The 25,004-nt window shown below is 38.8% G+C and overlaps 4 protein-coding genes across 4 annotated transcripts; 1 reads left to right on the plus strand and 3 right to left on the minus strand.

Moving 5' to 3' along the window:
* Window positions 1–1,232: 1,232 nt before the first annotated feature.
* On the minus strand, window positions 1,233–5,658 carry LOC146480998 (FK506-binding protein 2-like). Its single transcript, XM_085108687.1, has 3 exons — window positions 5,306–5,658; window positions 3,402–3,672; window positions 1,233–1,604 (listed from the first exon to the last, which is right to left on the minus strand). Exons 1-3 carry the CDS (start codon window positions 5,518–5,520, stop codon window positions 1,449–1,451), a joined length of 642 nt encoding a protein of 213 aa, XP_084964813.1. The 5' UTR covers window positions 5,521–5,658; the 3' UTR covers window positions 1,233–1,448.
* A 1,455-nt stretch (window positions 5,659–7,113) lies between these two features.
* LOC146480999 (uncharacterized) lies at window positions 7,114–13,318 on the minus strand. The gene is made up of 3 exons (XM_085108689.1): window positions 13,032–13,318; window positions 10,169–10,272; window positions 7,114–8,271 (listed from the first exon to the last, which is right to left on the minus strand). The coding sequence occupies exons 1-3, from the start codon at window positions 13,272–13,274 to the stop codon at window positions 7,854–7,856; spliced, it is 765 nt and encodes a 254-aa protein (XP_084964815.1). The 5' UTR covers window positions 13,275–13,318; the 3' UTR covers window positions 7,114–7,853.
* A 2,176-nt stretch (window positions 13,319–15,494) lies between these two features.
* Window positions 15,495–24,798, plus strand: LOC146481000 (uncharacterized). The gene is made up of 16 exons (XM_085108997.1): window positions 15,495–15,776; window positions 15,919–16,011; window positions 16,460–16,825; window positions 17,515–17,625; window positions 18,004–18,242; window positions 18,662–18,840; window positions 19,106–19,205; window positions 19,624–19,720; window positions 19,829–20,061; window positions 20,195–20,312; window positions 20,514–20,605; window positions 20,897–21,017; window positions 21,247–21,351; window positions 21,641–21,808; window positions 22,772–23,161; window positions 24,255–24,798. Exons 1-16 carry the CDS (start codon window positions 15,545–15,547, stop codon window positions 24,374–24,376), a joined length of 2,766 nt encoding a protein of 921 aa, XP_084965123.1. The 5' UTR covers window positions 15,495–15,544; the 3' UTR covers window positions 24,377–24,798.
* On the minus strand, window positions 21,979–24,246 carry LOC146481001 (uncharacterized). Its single transcript, XM_085108690.1, has 2 exons — window positions 23,662–24,246; window positions 21,979–23,167 (listed from the first exon to the last, which is right to left on the minus strand). Exons 1-2 carry the CDS (start codon window positions 23,711–23,713, stop codon window positions 22,374–22,376), a joined length of 846 nt encoding a protein of 281 aa, XP_084964816.1. The 5' UTR covers window positions 23,714–24,246; the 3' UTR covers window positions 21,979–22,373.
* Window positions 24,799–25,004: the final 206 nt, after the last annotated feature.

Genomic DNA, 25,004 nt, shown 5'->3' on the forward strand with positions numbered 1-25,004 from the left:
GCAGTCTATAACTAAATAATGTATGCCATTGTTCGATGAACAATTACCGCCAATCTTGACATCATCCATAAGAATCTCGAGTTTCTTGTGCCAATGGCACAGGTTTCTGATTTATTTTAGACCCACATACGTTACTTTTAGGCCCTCGATCTATTTGTTGTTTCTGTTTTTCTGTCCAATATATAAAAACGTTTTTGTAGCATCAAACTATCTAAGGTGCATTCTTAATGAACACCAGCTCTTCAATCAAATGGTAAAAAATATTTTCCATGTTTGACAGAAGGAGTATAAATGCCTAATGTCTAAAAATTTCGACCAGATGGTGGCTACGATTAAAAATTACTTTCCCCTTATATTTCGTGCATTGTAAGGTACTGCTAAGTTGATAATGGTGACACAGTTTGTTTGTCAAAAAAAAAAATGTTTTTTGAGTATATTTCCATAGTGATGCCGCAAACTGACTAATAATAATCTGTAGTACTAATAACACTACAAAGTTTTGTGTAAATCTTAGAAAAGAATAAGGATTTAGAGGGGTGGGGTAGTTGGTAAGAGCCTTGCTGAGCTGTCGTGTCGTCGAGACGCAAAGGGCAAGTAACGGGGGTAGTCAGTTTCGAAATTACCACGTTACAGCAAAGTACTGTAGGCTCAACAAAAACAGGACCGTGCGGGTAGTTACCCCTGGGTTTTGCATTGTGGTGAGAATGCTTGTCACGTGACTTGTGGACGCCCAAACCCTAACCCTAACCCAAACCTAGTCCTGGTCATAAAAGCTAAGCGAAAGGCCGACGACACCGACGTTAATTCTACAATCCCAACCCTAAGCATGCGTTTCACCCGAGGCTCACCGTTGCTGTTTCCTGGTGGAGTCAAATATCCTGGTCACGTGATGTCCATTGTTTCTCTTAATATATTTTTTTGTCAGTATATTTCCTTTGTGATGTCGCACACTATAGAAACTGATAATAATTCGTAGTACTGATAACACTACAAAAAAGGACAAGGATGTATTTAAAAAGTGGCCACCTTTAGACACATTTTGGTGCTTAGAAGTTTGGAAGAAACATAAGAATTTCTGTGTACGATACATTCAGAATATTCGAAAACACCCGATAACTGAATATGTCCAAAACCATGTGCTATGCGCCCTGATCAGACTTTGCTTGAAGTTTGCACGTGCGCTTATGATAAATTCCTCATTTTTATCCTTAAAGACTAAAACAAGACAACAGTACGAGAAAGTGGAGATCTTTGTTAAAACTCATTCGTTTGTTGTAAGTAATTACATGACTGAACAGGTTTTTGAGATGTCACATGCGAAAAATTGAAAAGAAAAGATATTACTGATTTAAACATCACTGTTTACGGAATGAAGACTTGGTTTTCTAGATCTGCTGGTTAATTTATATATTTTGTATACCTAAATAAAAATATTGCGGTTAAAAAGTCTATAGCTCTCCATGCTTTAATCCCTGAAATTCGTCGTGTGAAATATAGCCATCCTTGTTTTTGTCTTCCTCGTGGAAGATTTCTTGCATCATCGTCTCATGGCTTTCGTCTCCTTCCCCGTGTGAGAGTCCCTCCCGCCTCAGGTAGCCTGCGACCTGCGAGAAACAAAAACCAGAATTATTAAAAACCAGATCATAGTATAATGGAATTCCAGGGAATTGATTGGATTAGCGCCCATGGTATATTATGCACTTAATGTATGGTCCCGAGGGAAACAGTTAGTTTAGTTTTCCCTCGAGTCCTGATGTTTCCCGAGAGGAAGTCGAGGGAAACATCAGGACTCGAGGGAAAACAAAACTATACCATACATTAAGTACCTTGTTATATATTTAGACTTTCCCTTCAACAGTCACAGCAAAACAAACAAACAAGCAACTGAGAGGGCAACAACTGTAGAATTGTATCATTTGTATTTGATCAGGGGCACGTGGCCAAGAATCAACCAATCACAGTGCTCGTTTTGTTGATTGAAAGTCTAGGTATATAACAAAAGCCATTATACCACGCCCGAGAATTAGCGACCATTAAATTGTCTTCTGGTTGTTCTTGCAAAACGAAATCAGCAAGATCTAGTAACATTTCTTGATTGTTTTTAATAAAACAATTTTTCCACTGAATCACGCTTGTACATATTGGATATGAGATGTTTATAGCTAACTACGCGCCTCGTTGGCTATCTACCATCTCATATCCAACAAACACGAGTGATATAATTGTTAATTATAATTCGTTTCTATGGTTTATATCATACATTGTGCGGGTGTGCTGCGGATTACGTTAGCCGTGTTTGTTTCTAGTGTGCGTGCTGGGGAAGAGAAAGGCAAAAGAGACAAGAGTACTACCCCATCTATTTTCTTTTTTTCCCCTCCCCCCTGTTTTGTTTTTTGTCTTCTTACCTTTCCCTCACCGTCGCGCTATAATTATAGATATCTTTAGATTCTAGTACGCCGAGTACGAGGGCGAGTTTTTGCAAAAGAGAAAAAGTGAACCACCGTCGTTTTGGCGGGAAAACGAGATAGCCGTCGTCATTTTACTACGAGTTTTCGTGAGAACGTGGTAGTGGCGAAAACAAGTCTTCCAAGGGTAGGTGATCTCGTCTTTTTGGAATCACGAAACGGCTTAACTATCATCATTCAAAAAAACTAAGTATTTCTTAGTACCTCGCTAAAAACTTGAAGTCAAATCTCGTGTTCCTAGAATCTAAAGGTCTCTATTGAAAAACGTATCAAGTAAGAAATTTTTGATTTGGCGAAAGAACAGAACTTCCGAAACCCTTTCTTCTTCCGTAGTTCTTAACAAGTGCGTCTATGCCTGTGTTAATATGATGCTGGGCTCATTGATCTCAGTTCGGTGATCGCGAACTTGGCCAGAATACAGGAAAGCAAGGGACAGTGAGAAGTCTTGCAATCGCTGAGTTTAATTTGTTCATTTATGAGTTTTGCCTAACTATCGTGTATGACATTGTAAATCTTGACCATTCAAGTGAAATTCTACTTCACACGGCACTCTACTTCGGCCACCATGCAGTTTTTGTGAGAAGGTCGGGTTGCTAGGTAACGAAACGTCTCTTTGTAGCAAATCTTGTTGACGAGTTGGCTTGAGCTGGTGGATATCGAACCTATTTTCTGATTGGCTAAACTTCCTGTAAACACTAACATTAACATGTTTGTTCTCCTCTTTGTTTTCCATCAATTCGTTGTAATTGTAACGGAGTGAATTTGTGCAGAATTTAAGTCATTTTGTCACTGGCGATCATTTGCTTTCTTCTTATAACCTTGTATATTTGATGAAATAGAGAAATTGTACGAAGAAATGAGATGCAGATCACTATTTTGGGGCTTCAGTGAGGGATAATGGAAACTGATCTTTGATTAACCTCTTCTTTGTCTTACCTCCGAGTGTGAAATCATGCCGTCTCCATCCACATCAATCTCTTTGAACATGTTGGGTTTAGCACTTTCCTCGCTAGGGTCACTTATTCTTAACAGCTCAACGTAGAACACTAGCAGCGCCCGTGGGGGAATCTTATCCCCGACGGGGTATTCCCCATATCCGTACTGGGACGGGACGACAAGTTCCCTGAGTTCTCCTACGCACATGTCCCTCAGACCCATGTCCCAGCCGGGAATGACTTGGCCTTCACCCAGTATGAACTCAAATTCACTGAGAAGTAAAAACGAAATGTTACTAAGCCATTAGTTATACCACAGCTTTACCATTATCTTTCTTGAGTGGTGGGCTGTGGTTTTTATGGCTGTGTGGGTCTCAAAACAGCATGAAACGATGTCGTTCTTTGTTGTGCTGTAATTGTTTTGATGACGAGTTTTGGGAAAGCTTTTTCACGCTTAAGTATGAGCTTCACTCACGTTCAATTTACAGCGAGCCAGACTCCTTGTTCTCCAGTCCTTAACATGATCAGTCGAGATTTGCCGGTGTAAATACCGCCAAAAACAATTGTGAGCGTTTCATATTTGGGTCAGAAAAAGGTTGAAGTGATTTTTGCAGTAAAGAGAAAGGTTCTACGTGGTCAAAGCTTGTGGAAACTTGAACGCAAAACGGAGAGTTCGTAGAGAAATTTTCACTTAGCAACGGATCAGTTTGAAAATTCTGCCCAGGTTTCCCAGCTGGCTCTCGGTCATGCCAACAGGGCAAAACATTTGCATGTGTGAAAATAGTCTTATTGCGACGGTTTAGCATTACATATTGGCAGTAAAAAAAGTTATGAGCTAGTTCGTCTGAATTTCCCTTTAATAGTGCATATGGGCTCCAGTTGTTCATGTAATACTGGTTTCACCATTCTACAAAGAGGGCTAAAAAGTTGGTTTAAAAGAAATTCAAGGACGTCTTCGCTTTCTGGTTTTATTTAATAATAATATTCTATAACTTATTTTTGACAATTATAATGTCAATGTCGTTGTAAGGACTCCAAAAGAGCACAGAAAAACCTGCTCAACTTTTGACACATCGAAGATAAATTTAACGCCCAACCATTTTATCCATTTTTCCGTCGATCGAGCAAAAATGATTGCAAACTACTCCGCTTAGAAAGTAGAGCTTGAGCTCGAGGAAGTTTTATTAAAAAAAGTCAGTATAGATAATGCGCAGGAACACAGCCTAACATCTGGTTTGATGCCAGATACGCTGCATGCATTGACTACAATAATGTAGCTTTTTGCTATGGACTAATTATGTATTGAATTAAGGCTAACTTAAAACTGCGGAATCTGTCAAAATTTTCACATGCAGTTAGGCTGAAACAACTTCCAGTCTACTTGTTCGGCGTTGAAAAGTTGTGGGATTTTAATTACCTTCCGGCGAATTTTAATATTCTGCGATCGAGAGCTGAAACGCGTGCGCATAAAATTATGAAGCCAGCGCGAAACTTTCTTCCGCAATAATTTTTTCCACGGTCCGTTTATAACAGAAATGGCCAATTCGAGAATATCTTTCAGTTATTTGACTAACTCGTTTGAAATCAGTAACCCTTGCATCACCTTGCGATAAAATTTCTTCTCCATTGAACACGTTGGGCTACAATTCTGATGACCGCTTACTCCAGATACAAAATTAAATAACACCAGAAAATATCGATTTTCACTGAGCGGGAAACGCAAAATTTCGGTCGCGCCAATTCGCAAATCTGCTTCATAAAAGTTCTGCAAAAATTTCTTGCTGTACAGTAGTAGACGAGCAACTTCATTTGCAGAAAGATTTGTGCTCAACAAAACAGCGTACTGCAAATGAAGCCAAGAATATTGCAACTTTTGGCGTGAAAAAAGGCATTTTTATTACTTACCTGATAGGAAGTACCGGCGTCTGATCTATGAGGGTGTTGTTGTATCTAACTGTAAGCAGATCTCCATCTTTTGATTCCCTCGGACAGTTTTTGGGCTTTATCATAATTCCTACCGAAAGATGATCCCTATCTTGCTCGCCTTTATGCTTCCCGGCTTGGGCGAAGGAGGAGTAAGCGAGTAAAAATGCAAAACCGGTCAACAATGTAGAAACCATTGTAAAAAGTTAGTCCGCTCGCGAAGAAAGTTTCACTTAGTTCCTGTTCACCAGCACTGCAACAGCACACTAGAACACGGCTTTGCAGGCAGATAATAATTATTACAACGCATTTGAATATGTCCACGTAGAATCAAGGCCACGAGTGAGCAAACGTGGACAGGAAATTAAAATTCATGACAGCGTTGGTAAACTGAAACATTCATTCCGCGAACCGACATGTTTCTAAGAGACGGGGGCCTCCATTGTTTAATATGCGATAGTCTTTTATTCGCAAAATTCATTTAAAAACCTTTCCAAAATGAGTGGAAAATAGACTTCTTGGTCACACAAAACTGTTTCGTTTATCCGCTAGAAAAAGGAATGAATTAGAACTAGTGTTTTAGGTTTTTTTCGTCGTAAAAGTCTTCCTCGGCCATTAACTTGCTACAGGTTGGGGCATGGCCAGGCTTTACTCTATGAACGCAATCATGTTATTTAACGACAGTTTTGCTTGTAGTCTTTAGAACATAACGATTTGAATCACAATGGAGTAGTCACACAATCTCAGTCAATCTTGGGAAACGCTGAGAAAGAACCAAGTACTAATTTGGCACTTAACTCTTTAGGATAGCATCGGAGTTGCACATGTCCACATGCAGTTGAGAAAAGAACTTTTTATTTGAATACAAACAAAAAAGGAAATTTTAGGCCCAATAAACTGGACATTGTTTTAATCAAAAACGGAGAGTTCAGTTCAATGGTGAAAATAAAGATGCTTTTTGAAGTTGAGCACTCGGTTCCTCTTCATAAAGTCTGCAAATTATGTTTTCTCAAATACACTTTGACGCGATTTTCGAAAACCGACGTCCGGTTTAGTCTTGAAGTTCGTCTTGTATAAATTTGAGCAGAGCTGCTGGGATAGGCTATTTGCTAGTTACCTTTCGTTAATCAAGACGAACGAAGACAGACAAATATTCATGTTAAGGCTGGTTTCCATATGATCGCAGACCTTATTGCGATCTGCGATCATATGGAAACCAGCCTTTAATCTGGGCAAAAAAATTGTCACTGGAGAAAACGTTTGCACAAGCCGATTTCTCACGGTTCAAAACGACAAGCCTCCCAGCGAGACAAATACGGATAATTTGTTCCAAACGAACACTAAATTAATTTGTCTATATCGGACCTCTAATGCGTGACAAGGTGAGTTTTGTGACGATTTCACAACCATTACAAATCCCTTTAGTGTTAACTGTCGGATAGTTCACAGCGATTCTTCGCAAATCAATTAATAAAGCTGAAATCACGTTCTTTTTGTTATGTCTCCATAGATCTTCTCGTTCCTGTAATCTGTACGGCAGAGCGTAGCTTGCACAAAGGCTTACCGGCTGCGGTAAGCGGACCTTGGCCTATGAAAGTTTGTCAGCCAGTTTAGCCCTAGTCCAGCAAAGAGTAAAAATGGGATGTTATTAGCGAAACAGAAAAACACAAGTCTGTTCAAATTAGGACACAGATGTGTCGGATTCTCACCTTTGATATTAATTCCGCTCTGAATATTTGACCAAAAAAAATGATATATTTAAATAATAAAAAAAAAACAAATCCCACACATAAAAACACCAGTTAAGGTATATTTTTGTTCCCTCTGATTCTACATGTACTTACAAACACCCTGGTTTCTTTTCAAGCTTAACAAATAGCTTGGTAACAATTGAAATTCAAAGCTCAGATTTACTGCTATTTTTTTTTCATGACCAAAAGCGCGTTGTTTTTTTCTTGTTAATGATCAACATCAATTCCAGTTTGAGCTTTCAGAAAGGTCTCAGTTTTACTGTTTGAAAGTATTTTCACTGCTCTTTGAACTTAAGCTTGAGAATGGTTGATGTACAACGAAGGTAATTCCCAGGAAGCGACACTGATCAAATTTACAACTGTATTAAAAGTTAAAGGTCCTCAACATTTAGGTTCCGTCTTTTAGCACTTACCAATGTTGTCTTATGGGAGAGGTGGGGGATGAGTGTTGGGGGACATGCTGATGTGGGTCAGTTTGGTTTCAATATTATGGATCAGTAAGAAAGTCCAATTGACCCATTTTAGGCTGATATGCAGATCCCGTTCATGTATCCATCATTTATCAATTGACATCGGAAAAATGATATTGATCAAATGCCCCAAATTCTGCAGGCCCCTACTTCCAGCTGCCCCCTACCCCCACCCTAACCGCTGCCAATCCAACATGGCATGATACATTATAACTGTAACAAGTACTTCATCCTGTTCAAGACTAACACTTCTTCAAGGTTGTCCTCAGCAGCACTCTTCAACGAGGTTGAAACGTTTTTATTTCGCGTTCACAATTCATCATGTCTGGCTTGTTTTGGCCACCATTCAAGCAGTTCACTCACGGCATCCCAGTTGATGATCTTCCAAAACCCTTGAACATACGCTGCTCTGCGATTCTGATGCTTCAGATAATACGCATGCTCCCAGACGTCAATCACTAAAACGGGGTAGAGCCCTTCTTGGTTAAAGGGGCTGTCCTGGTTTCCCATGCCGATAATATTAAAGCCCCCTTCGTCAACATTATAGCATAGCCATGTGTAGCCTGAACCAAACAAATTCAGTGCATTGTTCTCAAAGGCTTGTTGGAACTTTGAGAAACTCCCAAAAGACTCATCAATCAGCTGAGCTACTCGGCCAGTGGGTCTTCTTTCTTCGTCATTTGGGTTTGGAGACATGATTGCCCAGAACAAGGCATGATTAACAAACCTGGAAAGGAAACAAAAAGTAAATCTTCAACCATATTCTGCCCCATGATCAAAAGGTCATGTGGCAAATTAGCCGTAAGGGAATTTACTCATTACTGCTGATGAAGCCCTTGTGATAAGAGTGAAAGCTTCACAATGTGTTTAGTTGTAATTTCTAGTCTCTGCAGAGGTGGATAGCCATTGATAATTTAATTAACTAACATATTAAATATTATTTAGCATACCACTTCACAACAGGATTGTTTTGATCTGAGTGGACATAATCTGTGATCCGGCCCTAATGAGTTTAGTATTGCTGTGACGTTCTCTGGTGTCAGTTGCTTCTCAAACCTGTAATGACCATTTCTGAGTTGCTGAGTAGCGGTGAACCTCATTATGAAAGCAAGGCTAAGTGCAAACGTTGACTCGGAAAACTCGTAAATGGCCTATTCACTTAGGAGTGTGCAGTTCCAGAAATATCCATACCACCCCCACGATTTTTGGTTTTGCACCCCCTCCCTCCAGGAAATTCCAGTTTAGGTTCATACTTTGCTTGTAAAATTTTGACTTTTAACACCCCGCTCCCTCTAGCTGGAATTTCTGCTGACCTTCCATGGGGTGGGTATGGATTTTTTTCATGGAACTGCGCAATGGTTTACCAGGCAGAGATATGGCTGATTGCAGTTATATTGGGTACACCCTGTTGATGTTGATCCGCTGCTGGTTTAAATCCCTCATTGCAGATATGGTACATTCCAACCTGAAGAAGTGGGCCACCCATAGAGAGATTTCAGAGGACCTTTTATCTTGAAAGGGAGTCCATGATTATTGAACTTCTAACCTAATTTAACTTCTAATTTTATAGTGTAGCAAAATACACTTGAAGATAGAAATACAGCATTGATGGTAGTGGCTTGCATATCGACATCAAATCTGAAGATCAATGGTTTTATAAGGCCTTATCCTTTGCTGCAGTGTTGTTTCCTTAGACAAGAAACTTTACTCCACATTGTAGAAATCTTCCACCCAAGTGTATAATGTCGGCACAGTGGACTACCATACCATCCAAGGGGGGTGTCAGTGGTAATTCTCCTATCAATTGTACTTCATATTAAAGAAACTGGGTCAAATTTCATCAATGCGCACCTGACGCACTTGTGTGACATTACAGCTGCTGTACCTCAGTCTACATAATATTAGACGTCAAGTACTCTTCCTTAGGGAGTGGAGAGTGCAGCAGATACGTAACGAAACAGGGATCGCAAATATTTAAATTTTGGAAAATATGGAATTTATTAAGATGTTCGGAAAGAGCAAAATGGAAAAATGTCTAATTGCCAAAAATCAGCACCTTATTGCAATTTTGGGTTGAGATATTAGCACTGCTATGCTGCTATGACTCCATACAAATTCCTTCTAATTTTGTTTCAGTTTTAAACTCCATAGAAATCCTTCTTATTTTTCCTTTGTTGTAAACGTTTAGAATGGAGGTAAAATTAGAAGGATTTGTATTTGTCTCAGTTCTAAACTCCATAAAAATCCTTCTCATTTTGCCTTCCTTGTAAACATTTAGAATGGAGGTGCACGTAAAATTAGAAGGATTTGTATCGAGTCATAGCAGCATAACAATGCTATTATCTCACCCCAAATTGCAATATTCAAAATGGTGATTTTTGGCAAATAGACATTTTTCATTATGGTCTTTCAGAATAAATTATCTCTGTCAACAAATCCCATAATTTCATAAATTAGTTTTTGTGATGCCATCACTTGAGAACTCTATGTTGAGCTTTAAACAGGAAGTTCCGGGATTAAGTGTCTTACTTTGCATCTCACGCCCACAAAGGTGTGAAATGAGGGAGGGGCTTGCCCTTTTACAGCAGAACTTCTTGTTTAAGAAGAATACAAACTTGACTCACCCTCCACCATTGTTTTGGATTTTCTCTCTCCAGTCATATGGTATGAAGTTGGCAAAGTGCAGGATTCCTATGATGGGTCTTGAAGCTACTGCTTTCTGGTAGCCCTACAATGTCATGAATACATGATAGTATCAGATCAAGACTTTTAGAAATTGAAAATTGCACCCCTACTTGCACTGTATTTGCTCAGATATTAGGGATCCACAGGAAACCTGGATACCCCTACTGGTTTAGACTGTGAGCGGTCTTACTTTTCTCCTTAGATCACACGTGCAAAGCGAAGGTAAAATTATGCAAATTAGAAAAGTCGCTAGAACTTGCTACAAATCTGGCAAGCATGATTCGGAGCATGACAGAACTTAAAAGAAAGAGACTGCTTGCAGTCTAATTCTGGCTAAAACCCCTTAGTGGGGTCCTACTGTATGTGATAAATGGCACCTAAGGATGGTAGGCTGGGGTGGGTTGCACATTGAGGCTAGTTTGCATGATTGCCAGCCTTTTTTTTTACTTTTAAATACAAAATTACTGTAGCATGTGTACTTGGTTTAAATGGTAGATAGATAACTGACACTAAACTAAATTAAAATAAAGATACCATGATATCATATCATATTATGTAGTTTCAGAAATTATCCATAAACCCCCCTTCCCCTCCACCACCCTAACTTTTGGAAGGAATTTCTCCCAAGAACTCTCATTCCTCACTGTTACATACCAGCAGATAAGGAGACGTTAGAAACAAGAATGGTGTGACAAGCAATTAGCTATAGCATGCAGGGATGTCACTAAGAGCTGGCTACTGGTAAATTTCACGGACTGAAAGAGATCTTATCAGTGACTGAAATTTCGACAACACAATTTTAAAGATGGACAGTCCAAAAGAGCTCAATGCGCCTGCTGAGGTTGTAACTAAATCTCTAAGCTCGTGAACTAGATTTGAAATTAAAGTTGTTTACTACATCAAACTCAATCTCATCCTCTTATTCAAATCTAAAGGTAGCTACTGACTGACCAAAAAAAACTTTTTAAAAATTTATTTGCAACTTAGTGAGTTGCCAAGATGCACGAGCAATAACTGTTGGGGTATAGAACAGTCCTTGAAAATGATGGGTCTGCGCTGACTCTGGGGAAATTTTCGGCGAGTCTCAAAGTCTCAGCATCTCAAACAAGAGTCTCAGAACCTCAAGCTCGCAAAAAATAAAGTGGCTCTGGGAATCTTGTACATGTATTTTCAAATTTGAATATCAGAGTCTTGCAAGCCAAGTTGTTTAGTCTGAATGAACCATCATTGATAAAACAACAAGAAGACGAATAGTGAAAAACAGCTCAACACTGCAGTCGCACAGGCTGTGAAATATGTACATTGTAGACTTCGATAAATTCTATTTGTAATTATTGCTGTATTATACCTAAAGAAAAGAGCAAGGCTGATTTCACGGGGTCTCATGTTCGGATTTGAAAAAAAAAATTAAGTCTCAGCCTTGGATTCTAAATGAGGGCGTCAGCATCTCGGCAAGTCTCAAATTTAACTATTCTATACCCCTACTGTTATTGGTGGCAAAATATACATGATGATACTTGTCTAGTCAGACCCCCGGGGGGGGGGGTACTCCCCTATATGGGCTATATGGGGACATACCGCTGGATAGGGTATGGTTTTTGGCCCCTCTGTCCTGAACAGGGTATATCATTTCAAGCGAGTCTGTCCTGGAGTGATGGCAAAAAATCCCAGAATTTCGCATTAACAGCGGTGAACCTTAAGTGGAAACTCAATTGACGTGAAGCATTGTTCACAAAAATAAATAACAGACAAATGTCTCTGATTTCGGATTGCCAAATACTCGACGACAGTCTTGCAACCATACCCTGTCTAGTACGGGTCCTGGTATTCGCGTTTCAATGCGTGCAACATCACGTCCGGTAATTGACAGTGAGCCTTTAAATGTTATTACTATTAACAATAAACACGTGTGTAACACAAGAGCTAGATGTTGCCCTTTGTCCTGAGTAGGGTCTTAAAATAGAGGACATTGTCCTACACACTCCCCCCTGGGAGTCAGACATGTCCTGCTTTGAGAAACGGACAGTTTGCTGAGAGAGGCTGGAGTAAAACTGTGCATTTTTTTGAACAGATAATGTTCAGCAACAAATACTTACATGTACATTTGAAACATTGGATAAGATCTCTGCACAACCACCGCATTAGTTATGCATGCACCACTGCCATACTAACCCTTGTTCAAAAAAGGCGAGTGTGAAATAGAGTTTAAGTTGCAAAATATACAAGCATTACTAATGTATGGGTCTTGACAATTATTATTGCATACAATTATATTATCCTTTAAATATTTTTGCCAGATATACACACATAGGATGTTGACTGAGAGCACGTGGATATACTCTTCAATCTTACTGTTTTCACATGTTTTTCTTCGTATTGAAGCCACTGTACTTTGAAAAATGGGGGATATCAATCACGGAATATCATCTGAGATGGTCAGGCAAGCGAAAATACATGTGTAACGTGCCCAGCTGACACCCAACCCACTGGTCGCTTGCTCTCGGGGGCTATAGACCTATACAACAAAACTTTCGTAATCAGAAATGTCGTGGTCAAAAACTGCGACTCCTTGAAAGGCCATTTGTTTTCTCCGGAAAGGCGTTAACCGTTCAAAATTAATTCTTGAAAATATTCGGACGTTACACGTTATAAAGCCACCTCCATACAAATGGTAAGCTTAAGCTTACTTAAAATTCCCCCTGCAAATTATAGTCATCATGATGAAACCCTCATAATATTACTAACTTCCAGCATGTAAAACCATTAAAACTTCAACCAAAGAAAAGTTTAAACTGAACTCACCGATTCCCTGAAACTTTTTAACGCCTCATTCAGTTTTTTGGTGTAAGCGGCATGATGCCCCAAATGATGAACTCTCATCGTTGCTTCGTCAATGAACGGTTCTAAAGCATCATAACTGTACGGTAGCTCGGGCAGACTGTATTCTTCCTTATATTGTATGATCTGGTCATAAGTTGTGGCACATTCTATGTTATGAAGATGAAGGAAAAGGAACAAAAACGCCACAAAGAAATTCGCCGCCATCGTTCTAAAATTGCTTCGACGAAATGCGGGCGCTGAAAAAATACCAAGTCACGCAGTCAATCACGCAAGTCACGAAATTCCCTGGGTTTCGGCCTCGTTCCCAGGGTCTCTCCTGAGGAAACGAGGTTGGTGAAATCGTCGTTTGCGTCTCGACCATCTGTCACTGGGTCTCCAAGGATGGCTCGAGGCCAGTACAAATCGATGATGAGTCAAGGAGATTTTCAATCAAAAGAAAAAATTCGTAACCGCGTTTCAAATAAAAATTATCTGGCGAACTCTCTTTTAGTGTTATGTTGCATGCTAAAAATTGTTCTGCCCTTCGCTTACATTGAGCAAGAAAAGTTTTCAACACTCTGCACTGTTCGAAGGGCATGTTCGAAGCGCGTCACTCCCATCCCTCCTCTCCTTCACAGGCGGGACTCTCATATGAAAGGGGCGGGGATGCTCGTCGGAGACCTATCTGGGCGTGGCCCAAGCTTTTTTGTTGTTGTTGTTGTTTTTTTCCCTAATAGCCCATTTTATATATATCAAATATATACATTTTTATATTTCTTTTTGTGCAACCCTTAACGAGACCTTCACGGATAAATATATAAATGGCGTTTTGCCCCGAACACCCTAAGTGAGGGGTATCGAATGGTCCTATTCAATTTAAGGTGCTCACAAAATTTGGCCTTTGCTCGCCAATTGCTCGCAAAAATTACACGGGTGCTCGCTTGCCCGTGTTCGCAAAATTTTTGCAATTGCTCGCACGCTCGCATTCTCGTTAACATGTGCTCGATTGCTCGAAATTTCGTTAATCCTGCTTTGTAGTTTTTTTTTATGCATATATAAACGATAAATCAGTTATGATTACAGTAGAGAGAAATGGAAAACTTTAGATCGCGGGCTTTAGATCTAGTAGATCTCCTTGAGAGCTCTTTGAAGTTCTTAAGGTCACTCCCCTAAAATAGAACCTACACTCAGATTTTTTCCAAACTTTGCCCATGTGTGGTTCATTGTATGTAAACTGCAAAAATGAAATAAAAAGAGGGGGTCACCATGCTTGTTCTTCAGCAACGAAGCATTGAAATAAGGTAATTTCTGCATGTTTGGACAAAAAGGACTATAATAGAGCATTTGCCAAAAACAGGAATTATTTTCTGAAGAGAAGGGTTAACGGCTCATTTCATAAAATTTTTTCCCTGTTCATAAATCATTTTCAATGTAAAATCTGTTTGAAAACTATTCCTAACCAGTACTACTGAGATATTCAACAAAATAATATAATTCTTTACCTCTGAAGGTAGGCCAAAATGTCCATTGGCTAGATATTAGGCACAAAATTTGATATTTCTAACACTAGGATTTTCCTTAAATTTTCTCAGTAGTTGGTAAACGATATTGTGGTTAGAAATCTGAAAAGAGAAAACAGGTTCCCCGAGTTGGTTTTGCAGATATTTCACAAAGCAGTGGTAAATCGAGCTTCAAAACTGGTTTCTCCGCGAAGGGACTGGGGCGAGTCTTATGAAAACACCTTAATTTCCGCGCAAAATGCAAATTAAAAATTTTGTTGTTAGATGCAAGTCAGATTGAGTGATACTCAGTAGTTAGCTAGAAATGGGCGTAATTTTTTTTTTATTTTGGCATTGTGCGCAGTAGAGTTGCGCACTGCAAAACAGGGGAATGACCTTAAGCGTCCGACTGACTCACGCGAAGCTACGTGACGTAATTTGGCATCAAGCAGGGCACAATTGGCTGTAAGATGCTGGGACTGGTTTGAGCCTAGGCAACACAGCGGCAAAATGAGTGCGCATGCTCCGGGGATTTGTGATTCAATCGTGAATCGATTACGAATGCTCCACTTCAATCGCCAAATTCACACCTGTTACCAAAATATTTTTTTTGTTGAATAAGATATGTGATGGAGCAAGTTCGAAGGAACCTTTCCTGAAAGCGGCAACCTTAGCTATTTTGATTTGGGCTTATCCACGCGAAATGAGAACAAGCAATTGAAATTTTAAAAAAGCCGCCATTTTGCCGAGTAAGATTGCTCACGCGTGACGAGCATGCGCACTCATTTGACCGCTGTGTGAGCCTAGGCTCGATTACCAGCCGCTGTTCGGGAAAATGAGCCCGCACTCATCCCCCCGAAAAGACAACACAGTCTCCCCAACGAATTCACTCATATCATGAATTGTCAAAATCGATTGAATTCATTGAAATCATGAATTTAACAAGGAACGTTCCCGTGGTGCTTAGCTTTCTCGCAAAGCTGAGTAGGAAACAAAATGGCGTCTTCAGGGCCTACAAAAAGATCAAAGAAGGATGCCAAATCAGCGCTTGAAGAAGCCATCGAGGAATGCGATAAACTGCTGAAGACATCGAAAAAACAAAGGAAAAAGACAAGGTATCGCATTTCTCGGAATCCTCTTACCGGGAAACGCAATACAAAACATCCTTATAAGCCAAGATTTCGAAACCAGCCGCCGAGTACAAGCGGCTCGGGTCATGAGCCCGATGGTAAGCGAATGCCATGCTTTTTAGAAGATTTCTGGGTTTTTTTTTTAATAAAGATAAATGATTCTTTATAATACAGTAAGTGTTGTCAAGTTAGCTTACGCTTGAGCTGCAATAAAATTCTCCTCGTTTCGTCTTGCCGTAGGTCAGAATTCAGATACCTCCGATGTCGATTCTTACGATGCAAGTCATGATCTCCCAGGCATTGAGCAGGGTATGCCACCATCAAGTGAAGATGGTACGTTACTGTCAATTGCCCATGTACTGTGATTGCGTATTGTTGGCGCTTGAAGATTGCTTATTCCCCAACCCCAAGTCTGGGCAGACATACAATTACAAATGCCCTAATGCCCGGCAAATGTGCAAGGGTTTAGGAGATGGAAACATAGTTAATTTATAGTCTTTTTTACGTTTAGTTTTTAGCACAATCGACCCCACAAGCTTTTTATCTTTAATATTCATCATTTAAAAAAAAAAAGAGGTTATCTATCCATCCATCCCTCCATCTATCTAAACATTATTAATAAATTTTAAATGAAAGGTGTACATTGTACATTAGATATGAGATTGTCCCAATGCTTTTTATTTTATTAATTCATTATTATTATTGCTATTATTATTATTATTATTATTATTATTATTATTATTATTTAAATTATGAAAAAGTCTGTTTAATTGTTCCACAGATAATCTTGAAAATGCCTTGAGCAGGTGTGAGGATATTCTCACCTCTCTAAAAATACCATCACCCAAAAACTGGGAGACACGTATGACAAATTTGTCATCCAACTGGGACAGCGCACGAAAGCTGTTAATGGAGGCAGTCCTCAGTTGTGAAAGCCTTCCCTCACCTGAACAGTGTCAGGCATGTTTGTCGGGAAATGTCCTTATCAGATGCCATGACTGCCCCAAGAAGTTCTTTTGTCCCTCTTGTGACAACGAAATACATGCGTTATTGCCTTTTCACAACCGAGATGGGTATGTCAATGGTTTCTTTGAAGCTATCCCACCAACTGTGACTGTAGATGAAAATGGATACAAGAAAAATATAGGTAAGCAGCTCCTAACACCACTAGCAACCACCCAAATACAAAAAGCATCCATGGGAAAATGTAAAGATTGAGGTGGTCCCTTATTAGAGATCAGATCACAGGTGGTATAATATTATTATTCAGTCATTCACCTGTGGTACAGTACGTGGTTTTTCCAGCAGCCTACACACAAATGTACCCAGTTGAGTGACCCAAACATTGATGCAGTACCATTTTAGTAGCAATGCTCTGTCACAACTTGCCAGTATGATCACCAAACCGAACACAGTTTCCCTTATTATTTACCTACACTGTAGGGTATGAGCAACTGTCATGAGCAACTGTCATGAGCCTCTTTCAAATTATCCAAGTTGTGCCAATCATAAGTTAGTATTGCCTGTCAATTTGTGGCTTATGGGAGGTTAATAGCAAAAAACAATTTCAAACCTCTTGTCCAAAAAGTAGATACGGTTGCTTACGGTGCTGGTCGCTTTAAAGAGAGACTCTAACAACATTGATGTTCTCTCTGGTTTTAATGGGTTTTTTTTATTTTTCTTTGGTAAATTGAATTTACATGGAGCCATTGAAATTTGTATTCATTGATTGGTCACTGTTGTTGTTATTCATCCATTCTAAGCAAACTTTGATGTTATACAAAATACTTTTTATGCTGAAGACTAATGTTTCTATTATTTCATTCTTTTTTAAAGTGAAGCAATTTCCAGACATTGTGTTGCCAGCTTGTTGCCCAGCCTGTAAAGAACCTGGTGTTTTATGCCAACTTCCAGCTTCTGGAACAATAATTGTTGTAAATGAGAAAGGTACAAGAACAACCATCAGTCTCTTGTGTGTTTAATCCCTTTTTCTTTGTTTAAGTTAAACAGTACATTGAAAATTTTGTTTCATTTTCTTCAAGTTATGTTTATGTAAATTTAATTCATTTTATTTACATTCTGTATCCTATTAAGTTTTAAAACTTTTGAAAATACTCTATTTTTTGATACCATGATGTTAGTGTTAGTTGGCTTTTGAATAACCACACCCTGTACATGTATTTATGTTGGTTTTAATTCTACTACATGTACAAGTTTACTGGGAATACAGGGTCAGCAGCAGTTGTATTTGTTGTATGCTGCAGAAGTGTTTTTTTGTCTTATGCACTGTTATCTTTATCACCTGTCATTGTTCTTGATTTTTAGGACGATTTGATTTAAACAAGTTTACTGTTCAGTGCAGTGCATGCAAAACATGCAATCCATCATGGTCTCTGCGTGATGTGGTACATGCAGGATACTGGCCAGGGAGTCCCACAGATACAAGTTATGTCTTTGACCAGCAGTTATTTTATCTGTGGGATTCCTTGCAAAAGAGAATGCCAGGGACCTCTGAAACCTCCTTTGTAAGAGCTCTTGAAGATGTTTCAGTTCTGAAGGGAAGAGTAAGTTTTAAACATGTAAAGATAAATTTAATACTGTTTTGTAATGCCACATTGAAGTTTAATAAAGAGATTGATATTAAGTCTTAAGGATAATGTGCAAAAGAGTACTGTTATAATACCCCACACCAAGGCAGGTTTAAAAAAGTAATGGGAAGGCTATCCCTTTAAACACCTTATTTGATTGTCAATCCACATTTCCAAAATCATAAAAAGGAATCAACCAATACTGAATTTACAATAATTGATTATTACTTAAATTTTACCAAAACTCTGTTTTTATGTTCAATTGTATTGTTCTTATTCTGATTTAAATTTGCATAGTATTCGGTTGCAGTGAGTACAAAGTTAATGTTTGTTGATTCTTTTGTTTGTTGTACTGCACCATGTTGTTAAAACAATATGTCCCATTGTGTTCACAGGCAGCAACTATTAGCTATTCGACTTTTAGTCGTGCCTTTAAAGAGTGGAAGTTCTGCCAGCATGAGTTAGACTGTCTTCAAGGACTGAACTGGATGCATTGTCCTTCTTGCTCCATTTTTCAGCATTCTTGTCACGTGGATGGCAATATGAAACTTTATCGTTTTAAGTCATCAGGAAGGTCAGTATAAAGATTTATTTCACAGGATGTAGTGGAAGTGGACACCTGCATGCATAGAAATGTTTACTTTTAGTCTGAGTCTATGGTTTCTTCTAAACATCACATTTTGCCTTAAATTTCTTGAGATGCTTTTTATGTTGTAGCGTTAATTGAATGTGAATACACTTTCAACAATAATCGTTGTTGGCTGTGCATATTATAATTTTGTCTTACATTGTAGCAAAGATTTGATACATGTTCTTTTTCAATAATTCTCTGTTCACAGTCAGCGAAGGCCATCCTACTATGGAGATATCTTCATTGCCAATAAGGACAATGTTGACAGTCACTTGAAGACGGTCTATGCAAAACAGTCCAAATCTAAGGTTTATTGGGAACACTTAGTGTCTATCCCATTATTACATATACCTAGTTGTTTACCCAGGAAATGTTTCTATTGTACAGTACAACGTTGGAGTAGCTTGTTTTTCAGGTTTTACTTATCATACATGTATATACACTTTCTAGCATATTTTGAAGTTTTGGAATTTTTTTAAGAATATATCCCCTTTTTTGCTTTGAAATCACTCGCTTGTATGTTTAATTGAGAGGATGTCCATATTCACAAACTCAGACACTTTTTCATATTTTGCTATGAAGGTTCTTTTTAAAACGAATTTAAGTTTCAGCAACAAATAAATGACCTTAGGCAATGTGACAACTGATACCTGTGTTCTGAGAATGTCTTCTGAAGCTTACTCAAATTGCATGTTGCCTTCAACAAGGTTTCTTTTGTTTTTGTAGGATAGTGATAATAGATGTGGGGATTCACACTGGAGGGCTGCAAACAACAAAGGAAGAAAGTCAGGCAAACTTGATGAGACTGGACTTGAAATAGCAGGTCAAAATATACTTTAAACAAAATATTACACCCATGCTTTAAAGTTTATCACATACTGTAGTTGTTTTTGGTAGATAGACTCCCTCTGAGTGAAAACTCTTGTTATAGGTTGCAGGCATGGTCTGGCTCAGTGGGCTGTGAATATGTTCCAGGGGGAGTTGTTTGGTTATGCAAACTATATACATCTAAAAAAAATGATACCTGCTGGTGTCAATTTTTTTTGGGAGGATATAGTTTGTAAATATTGGAAATGGGCAAGAAAGACTGGTGGTCTAGATGGAAGCAACATGAAACCTGCCTTGTCAGTAATGCATGCTAAGGCGCACAACTGGACTTGTCAGGTAATAACCAGTACTTGTAATCTCACAAAGTCTTCAACAGTACTTGAACATGAACTACAAGTTACATGTACATTCTTGGCGGCTTTTACCTGGAGAAATTGCTATGAATTGCAATGAAGTTTCTAATATACAGGTCATATGGGGAGGCCGTTGGCAGGAGGGAAGTGCCTGTTCCACAGGTGAGGAAGTGGAGCAAATCAACTCCCACATGTCACGGTGCGGCAACACAACAAAGTACATGCTTCCTGAGAGTAAGTGGTAATCTTAAACGATAATGCACTCATGAAGACCCCTCCTTTTTTGTTTGTAATTATGATGGCCATTTTCATTGGAATAATATGTTGTAACAATATTATTATTATTGACAATTCATGTATAACCTTGTTTTAATTTAATGTACTTACTTTGAATATGTTGAATGTTTATACAAACTGTTTTTCAAAATTTTCCAGACAGAGAAGAGCTCATTACTGAGCATGCCCTCCGATGGAACAGGAGGAAAATTATAAGCATGGTACAGAGTCTTACTCAACGATGCACTCGTGTAAGCTTTTTAATTTTTGATTATTTGTGGAAAGTCAGCTCATTCCTTCAGGGTTAACACTGCATAAAATTTCAATAATTTCCATTATAAAATCATAAGATTCCATGTCTGTTGAGTGAGGTCTTCCTTAGAGGCACTTCATGGCCGTTGTCCTTTTAAGTTGTAAATCTCTTGTAGAAAGCGCAATTTAATTATTTTGTGTTAAGTTTTTAAAACGCTACTGTTTGTTTTCTTTGTGTTAGCAAAGTATTTATCAAGTCAATTCTTGTCTTTCTTCCATTGCTTTAATAGGCCGTTAAGATGGAAAATGCATCTCAAAAAGAGTTCAATGATGCTCTTGAAACATACCATGTTTCCTTACATCAGTTCAAACCAGAGGAATGGAAGAAAGTTGTGATTGACCATGCCAAAGGTAACTACTTTCTAAAGTCACAAATCAAATGTAAAAGGAAATCCTTGAGATACTACCCGTCTTTCTGTATTACGGTAACTGTACACTGTATAAGGACTCAACCTTATTTGATTTTTTTTGTTTACAGGTGGGAATGGTGGGAATAACTCCTTCTAGTGAACCATCTTCAATTACACAACTTAATGGAATACTTAATGGAGTATGTACATATCTATTTCTCTTTACTTAGAAGTGGAGGCCTTGCAGGCAACCTCTGGTGTTCGACTCCAAGATGAAATTGAACTCTTGGTTTCCAATATAGAGCTCACCACTCGTGCAATGAACAGATTGTCAGGTATTCATTACTTTGCAACTCTTTCATCTACAAATTTCAGTAAACTTACTTCACCGGAACCATTATTGTCTTTTGTGTTTCTTGGGGTAAAACCTGTTACTAACATTATTAATTCATTTTGTTTCGTCCTTTGCGTTGAAACTCCTTCTGCTTTGCAATATCTTGCATTATGTCATTATCTTGTATTTATTCCGGATTATTTGAAGTAGTGTTTAGCAATGGAAAGTAGCTACCTCCTTTATCTATGTTATTGTGTTTTACCCTTTTTACTTTGTTAAATCTGATGCAGATTCATGCAAGCAGCGAACGCGACTTCGCAGTAAGATCACTGCGGACAAGAGTAAATTGGCTTCTCGTCTTCAACAGTACAATGCAGAAAGGAACTGTAGTGATCAAGAATCCAATTGCATCTTGTCTGAAGTCATGAAAGGAAACTTCCCTTGGGGAAATAATGCAGGTTAGCTGTTTGTACATTGTTTTCTCACAAAGGGTTAATGCTCGAAACGTCAGCACTCTCATATCTCTTTACAGTGGCCAATGTAGCTGTAGTTATCAACTGTTGCTGATCAACCAAAATTTTTCTAGGCATTTTTTTTATTGTTATGTCATTTAAGGGGTACAGCTTATTATGGGGATTTTGTTTTTTGTTCTAACCACTTTGAAGTTTTTCTTCGATAAAGTTGTTTGTTATATAAACATGTCCCAGCTATGTGTCCTTGTATGCAAAAGTCATGTACAACCGTTGTGACCAAAGCACTTTCCCTCCGAGTCGGTCCATTTTATTACTTTACTAACTTGATAGCTGTCCATGGCTGCGTGTTGCTCAGACTCTGCTTTTCACAGTCTTACACTGTATTTTAGTAATTGTTCATTTTGTTAATTTCATTTAGTCTGGGCATACTTGCTACGCCGTGCTGATGAGGCCCAACAAGGCCGAAACAGCTTTTAAAAATTGCTCTTCAATTACTCCTAACAGTTTATAGAATTTTCGTTTATGGAGAATTGACTTTGAGCACAGCTAGTCACACAAGAGTAGCCATGACTCTCTCCTGATATTGGGGCAGCAGCATTGGCGCAGTGGTGGGAGCGACTGGCGCTGGGATTTTGGGTCCAAGCGTCTGTGATATCTGTACACAGATATTGCCAGGGGGGATAAGTTTCCCATGGATAACATTCCTTGATTCCCAAGGGACTCCAAGTGCCTTGACGGTGTTATTATTGACGTAAGCAACAAGTTTATCGCTTGCTTTTGGCACAGTTGACGAATGAGCTATTTCACCAGTAGAAGCGACTGAAGAAGATGACTGAGGCAGCAATTTGTTTTCGAAATTAACACGCTTGTAGACATCGGAATATCCAGTTGAAAGCGAATGACTAGGGCAGGCTTTTGGGCTGGCAGAGGTGGTTTGAGGCGGCATAGACGAAGCAACAAGAGGTGGCGTGGATGAAGCAACAGTAGGTAGAATGGACGAAGAAACTGTAGGTAGCGTAGAAGAACAAACAACAGGTGGAATGGACGAAGAAACAGTAGATAGCGTAGAGGAAACAACAATAGGGGAAATGGACGAAGAAACAGTAGGTAGCGTAGAAGAACAAACCACAGGTGGAATGGACGAAGAAACAGTAGGCAGCGTAGAGGAAACAACAATAGGTGGTGATGATAGGGGAATGGATGAGGGTGTGCAAGTAGTGGAGTCACTGGTTATAGAATGTGAGATTACTGACACAGAAGCTTGTGCAGGGGGAGTGCTTGTGGATATGGAGGCCGGCGTCGACGAAGCAGCCACAGCAGCAGTACTTGCCTCTGCAAGTTCCTCTGTTAAAGAGAAAAAATAGGGCTTTTAAAAACCTGACCTCAATATCATTAGGCCAGTTACAAGAGACACTGTTGAACCCTGTCATTACAGTAAACGCTTTGCAAAAATGCCATAATGTACTCTTTTCCGAAAACAGGTTTTCTCTACGGCCCCTCTATGATACAAACAATGATACTATCAGAACAAAAAAAGAGAACAATAACAACACCACTAACAGGGTAAATCTTATTCAACAAACGTAATTCATATGTCCTGTGAAAAGTAGTGATTGGGAATTGACTCGCTATGTGTTTACTAAAACTTGCAAGTAGATTACTCCAAATTTCAGTCTTGACAAATTCTTTATTAGGCTTGCAGTTTCATGTGTTTCATAGAAGTATCATGCACCTACACATATCACGCTTCAAGATTTGTCTTTCACACTAAAGGTAATTGTAAGGGCCATATGCACACCAATAGAAAAGTGTCTGTGCGAAATGCATTATTTACTTACGATCGATAAAACGCTCAAAGAGATCTAGGGCACCCTTCCCTGCTGGATGCATGCTTTCTTGGTCCTCACACAACCCAAGAAATCTAGCAGCAGCGCCCGGAGTGCCATAGTAGGATATGGTGTCGCCTTTCCCATGTGGGTGATAATAAAAAACAACAACATCCCAATTATGTTTTTTATAGAGGATGTTTGCCTATAAAAGAATAAATACATTCATTTATATTTTGAGATAGCACATGACCAAGAAAAGTATTGAAGGAGTAACATTTTTTTAATTATAAAGGTCCATATCAGCCCTAAGCGGCCTTACTAAAGCCCTTTTCACTTTACATTATTGGACTGGGGATATTCAAACGATCCATGTGTGAGCATATATATGGAAATTTCCTAAAAAAAGGGGGGCTAAGTCCGTTCCTTTTCCAAGTGAGATTAAAATAGACAGGCAGATTCATTACGGTACACACATCCACACATACAGGCAGGTTTTCATTAAAAAACTGCAATCAGTTGGGGATAAGGTACACAACTCACTTACGTCAAACCTCTATCAAGGAGTCACCCTCAGGAAGTGCCTAAGTGACCATGAAAAACAGGTTGCAGAATGCACAGAATATACAATAATAATAATAATAATGAAGATGATGATGACGATGACGATGATGAAGATGATGCTGATAATAATAACAACAACAATACTACTTTACATCGCATTTGATCACTTGATGTTCAGTTAATTCTCAAGGGCATTTGCAATTTACTAACTGCAGGCATGTCAACACTTTCTAACCAGTTACTGGTTAAAACAGATGTTACTGAAAGAACACAATGTGCAATACTGAAAAGACTTTTCAGAAAAGTGTGCAAACAGTAACTTCTGTTTGACAATGAACAAATGTATTCAAAACACCATACCAAGAGCTGCTACACTGAGCCCCACCCACCACAACAATTAAATAAAATTAAATAAATAATCATTATCACAGAAAATACAATACAAAAAGAAATTACCCTTTTTTCTAGAATTTCTCTCTGGTTGGTTGGGTTTGTCTTTCCCATATTTTCAATATCATTCCAGTTGAATGATTTAGATCGGAAAACAACCCCACAGGAATCATGCTTGCATATTTTTGCTGCAGGTGGACTAAATTGCTTGCAATTGTTGCACACCTAAAATAGCAAATCCTTCAAAATTAAACAACAGTTATGGCCATTAATTTATAAGTGGTTTCAGGGGTTAAAAGTAATGCTTACCTCTCATTGCAAACATTAATTTTGCAATTAAAATGTACCAATAAATTTTTATTAGCATGAACAGATACAAGGGCACCTTTGTTTCCCCAGAA

This window comes from Pavona decussata, unplaced genomic scaffold (assembly GCF_977016875.1).
Source record: "Pavona decussata unplaced genomic scaffold, jaPavDecu1.1 SCAFFOLD_51, whole genome shotgun sequence".
Lineage (NCBI taxonomy): Eukaryota > Metazoa > Cnidaria > Anthozoa > Scleractinia > Agariciidae > Pavona > Pavona decussata.

Excerpts from the sequence above, each read along its gene's own strand:
- LOC146480998 (XM_085108687.1), bottom strand. The coding sequence starts at position 5,520 with ATGGTTTCTACATTGTTGACCGGTTTTGCATTTTTACTCGCTTACTCC. Across the intron at positions 3,673-5,305 it reads ACGCCGGTACTTCCTATCAG|TGAATTTGAGTTCATACTGG; the intron begins GTAAGTAATAAA and ends TTTACTTCTCAG. Across the intron at positions 1,605-3,401 it reads GCATGATTTCACACTCGGAG|GTCGCAGGCTACCTGAGGCG; the intron begins GTAAGACAAAGA and ends TGTTTCTCGCAG.
- LOC146481001 (XM_085108690.1), bottom strand. The coding sequence starts at position 23,713 with ATGCATCCAGCAGGGAAGGGTGCCCTAGATCTCTTTGAGCGTTTTATC. Across the intron at positions 23,168-23,661 it reads CTTTGAGCGTTTTATCGATC|AGGAACTTGCAGAGGCAAGT; the intron begins GTAAGTAAATAA and ends TCTCTTTAACAG.
- LOC146481000 (XM_085108997.1), top strand. The coding sequence starts at position 15,545 with ATGGCGTCTTCAGGGCCTACAAAAAGATCAAAGAAGGATGCCAAATCA. Across the intron at positions 19,206-19,623 it reads CAAAACAGTCCAAATCTAAG|GATAGTGATAATAGATGTGG; the intron begins GTTTATTGGGAA and ends TTGTTTTTGTAG. Across the intron at positions 21,018-21,246 it reads TGTGATTGACCATGCCAAAG|AAGTGGAGGCCTTGCAGGCA; the intron begins GTAACTACTTTC and ends CTCTTTACTTAG.
- LOC146480999 (XM_085108689.1), bottom strand. The coding sequence starts at position 13,274 with ATGGCGGCGAATTTCTTTGTGGCGTTTTTGTTCCTTTTCCTTCATCTT. Across the intron at positions 10,273-13,031 it reads TAAAAAGTTTCAGGGAATCG|GGCTACCAGAAAGCAGTAGC; the intron begins GTGAGTTCAGTT and ends ATGACATTGTAG. Across the intron at positions 8,272-10,168 it reads ATCCAAAACAATGGTGGAGG|GTTTGTTAATCATGCCTTGT; the intron begins GTGAGTCAAGTT and ends TTTCCTTTCCAG.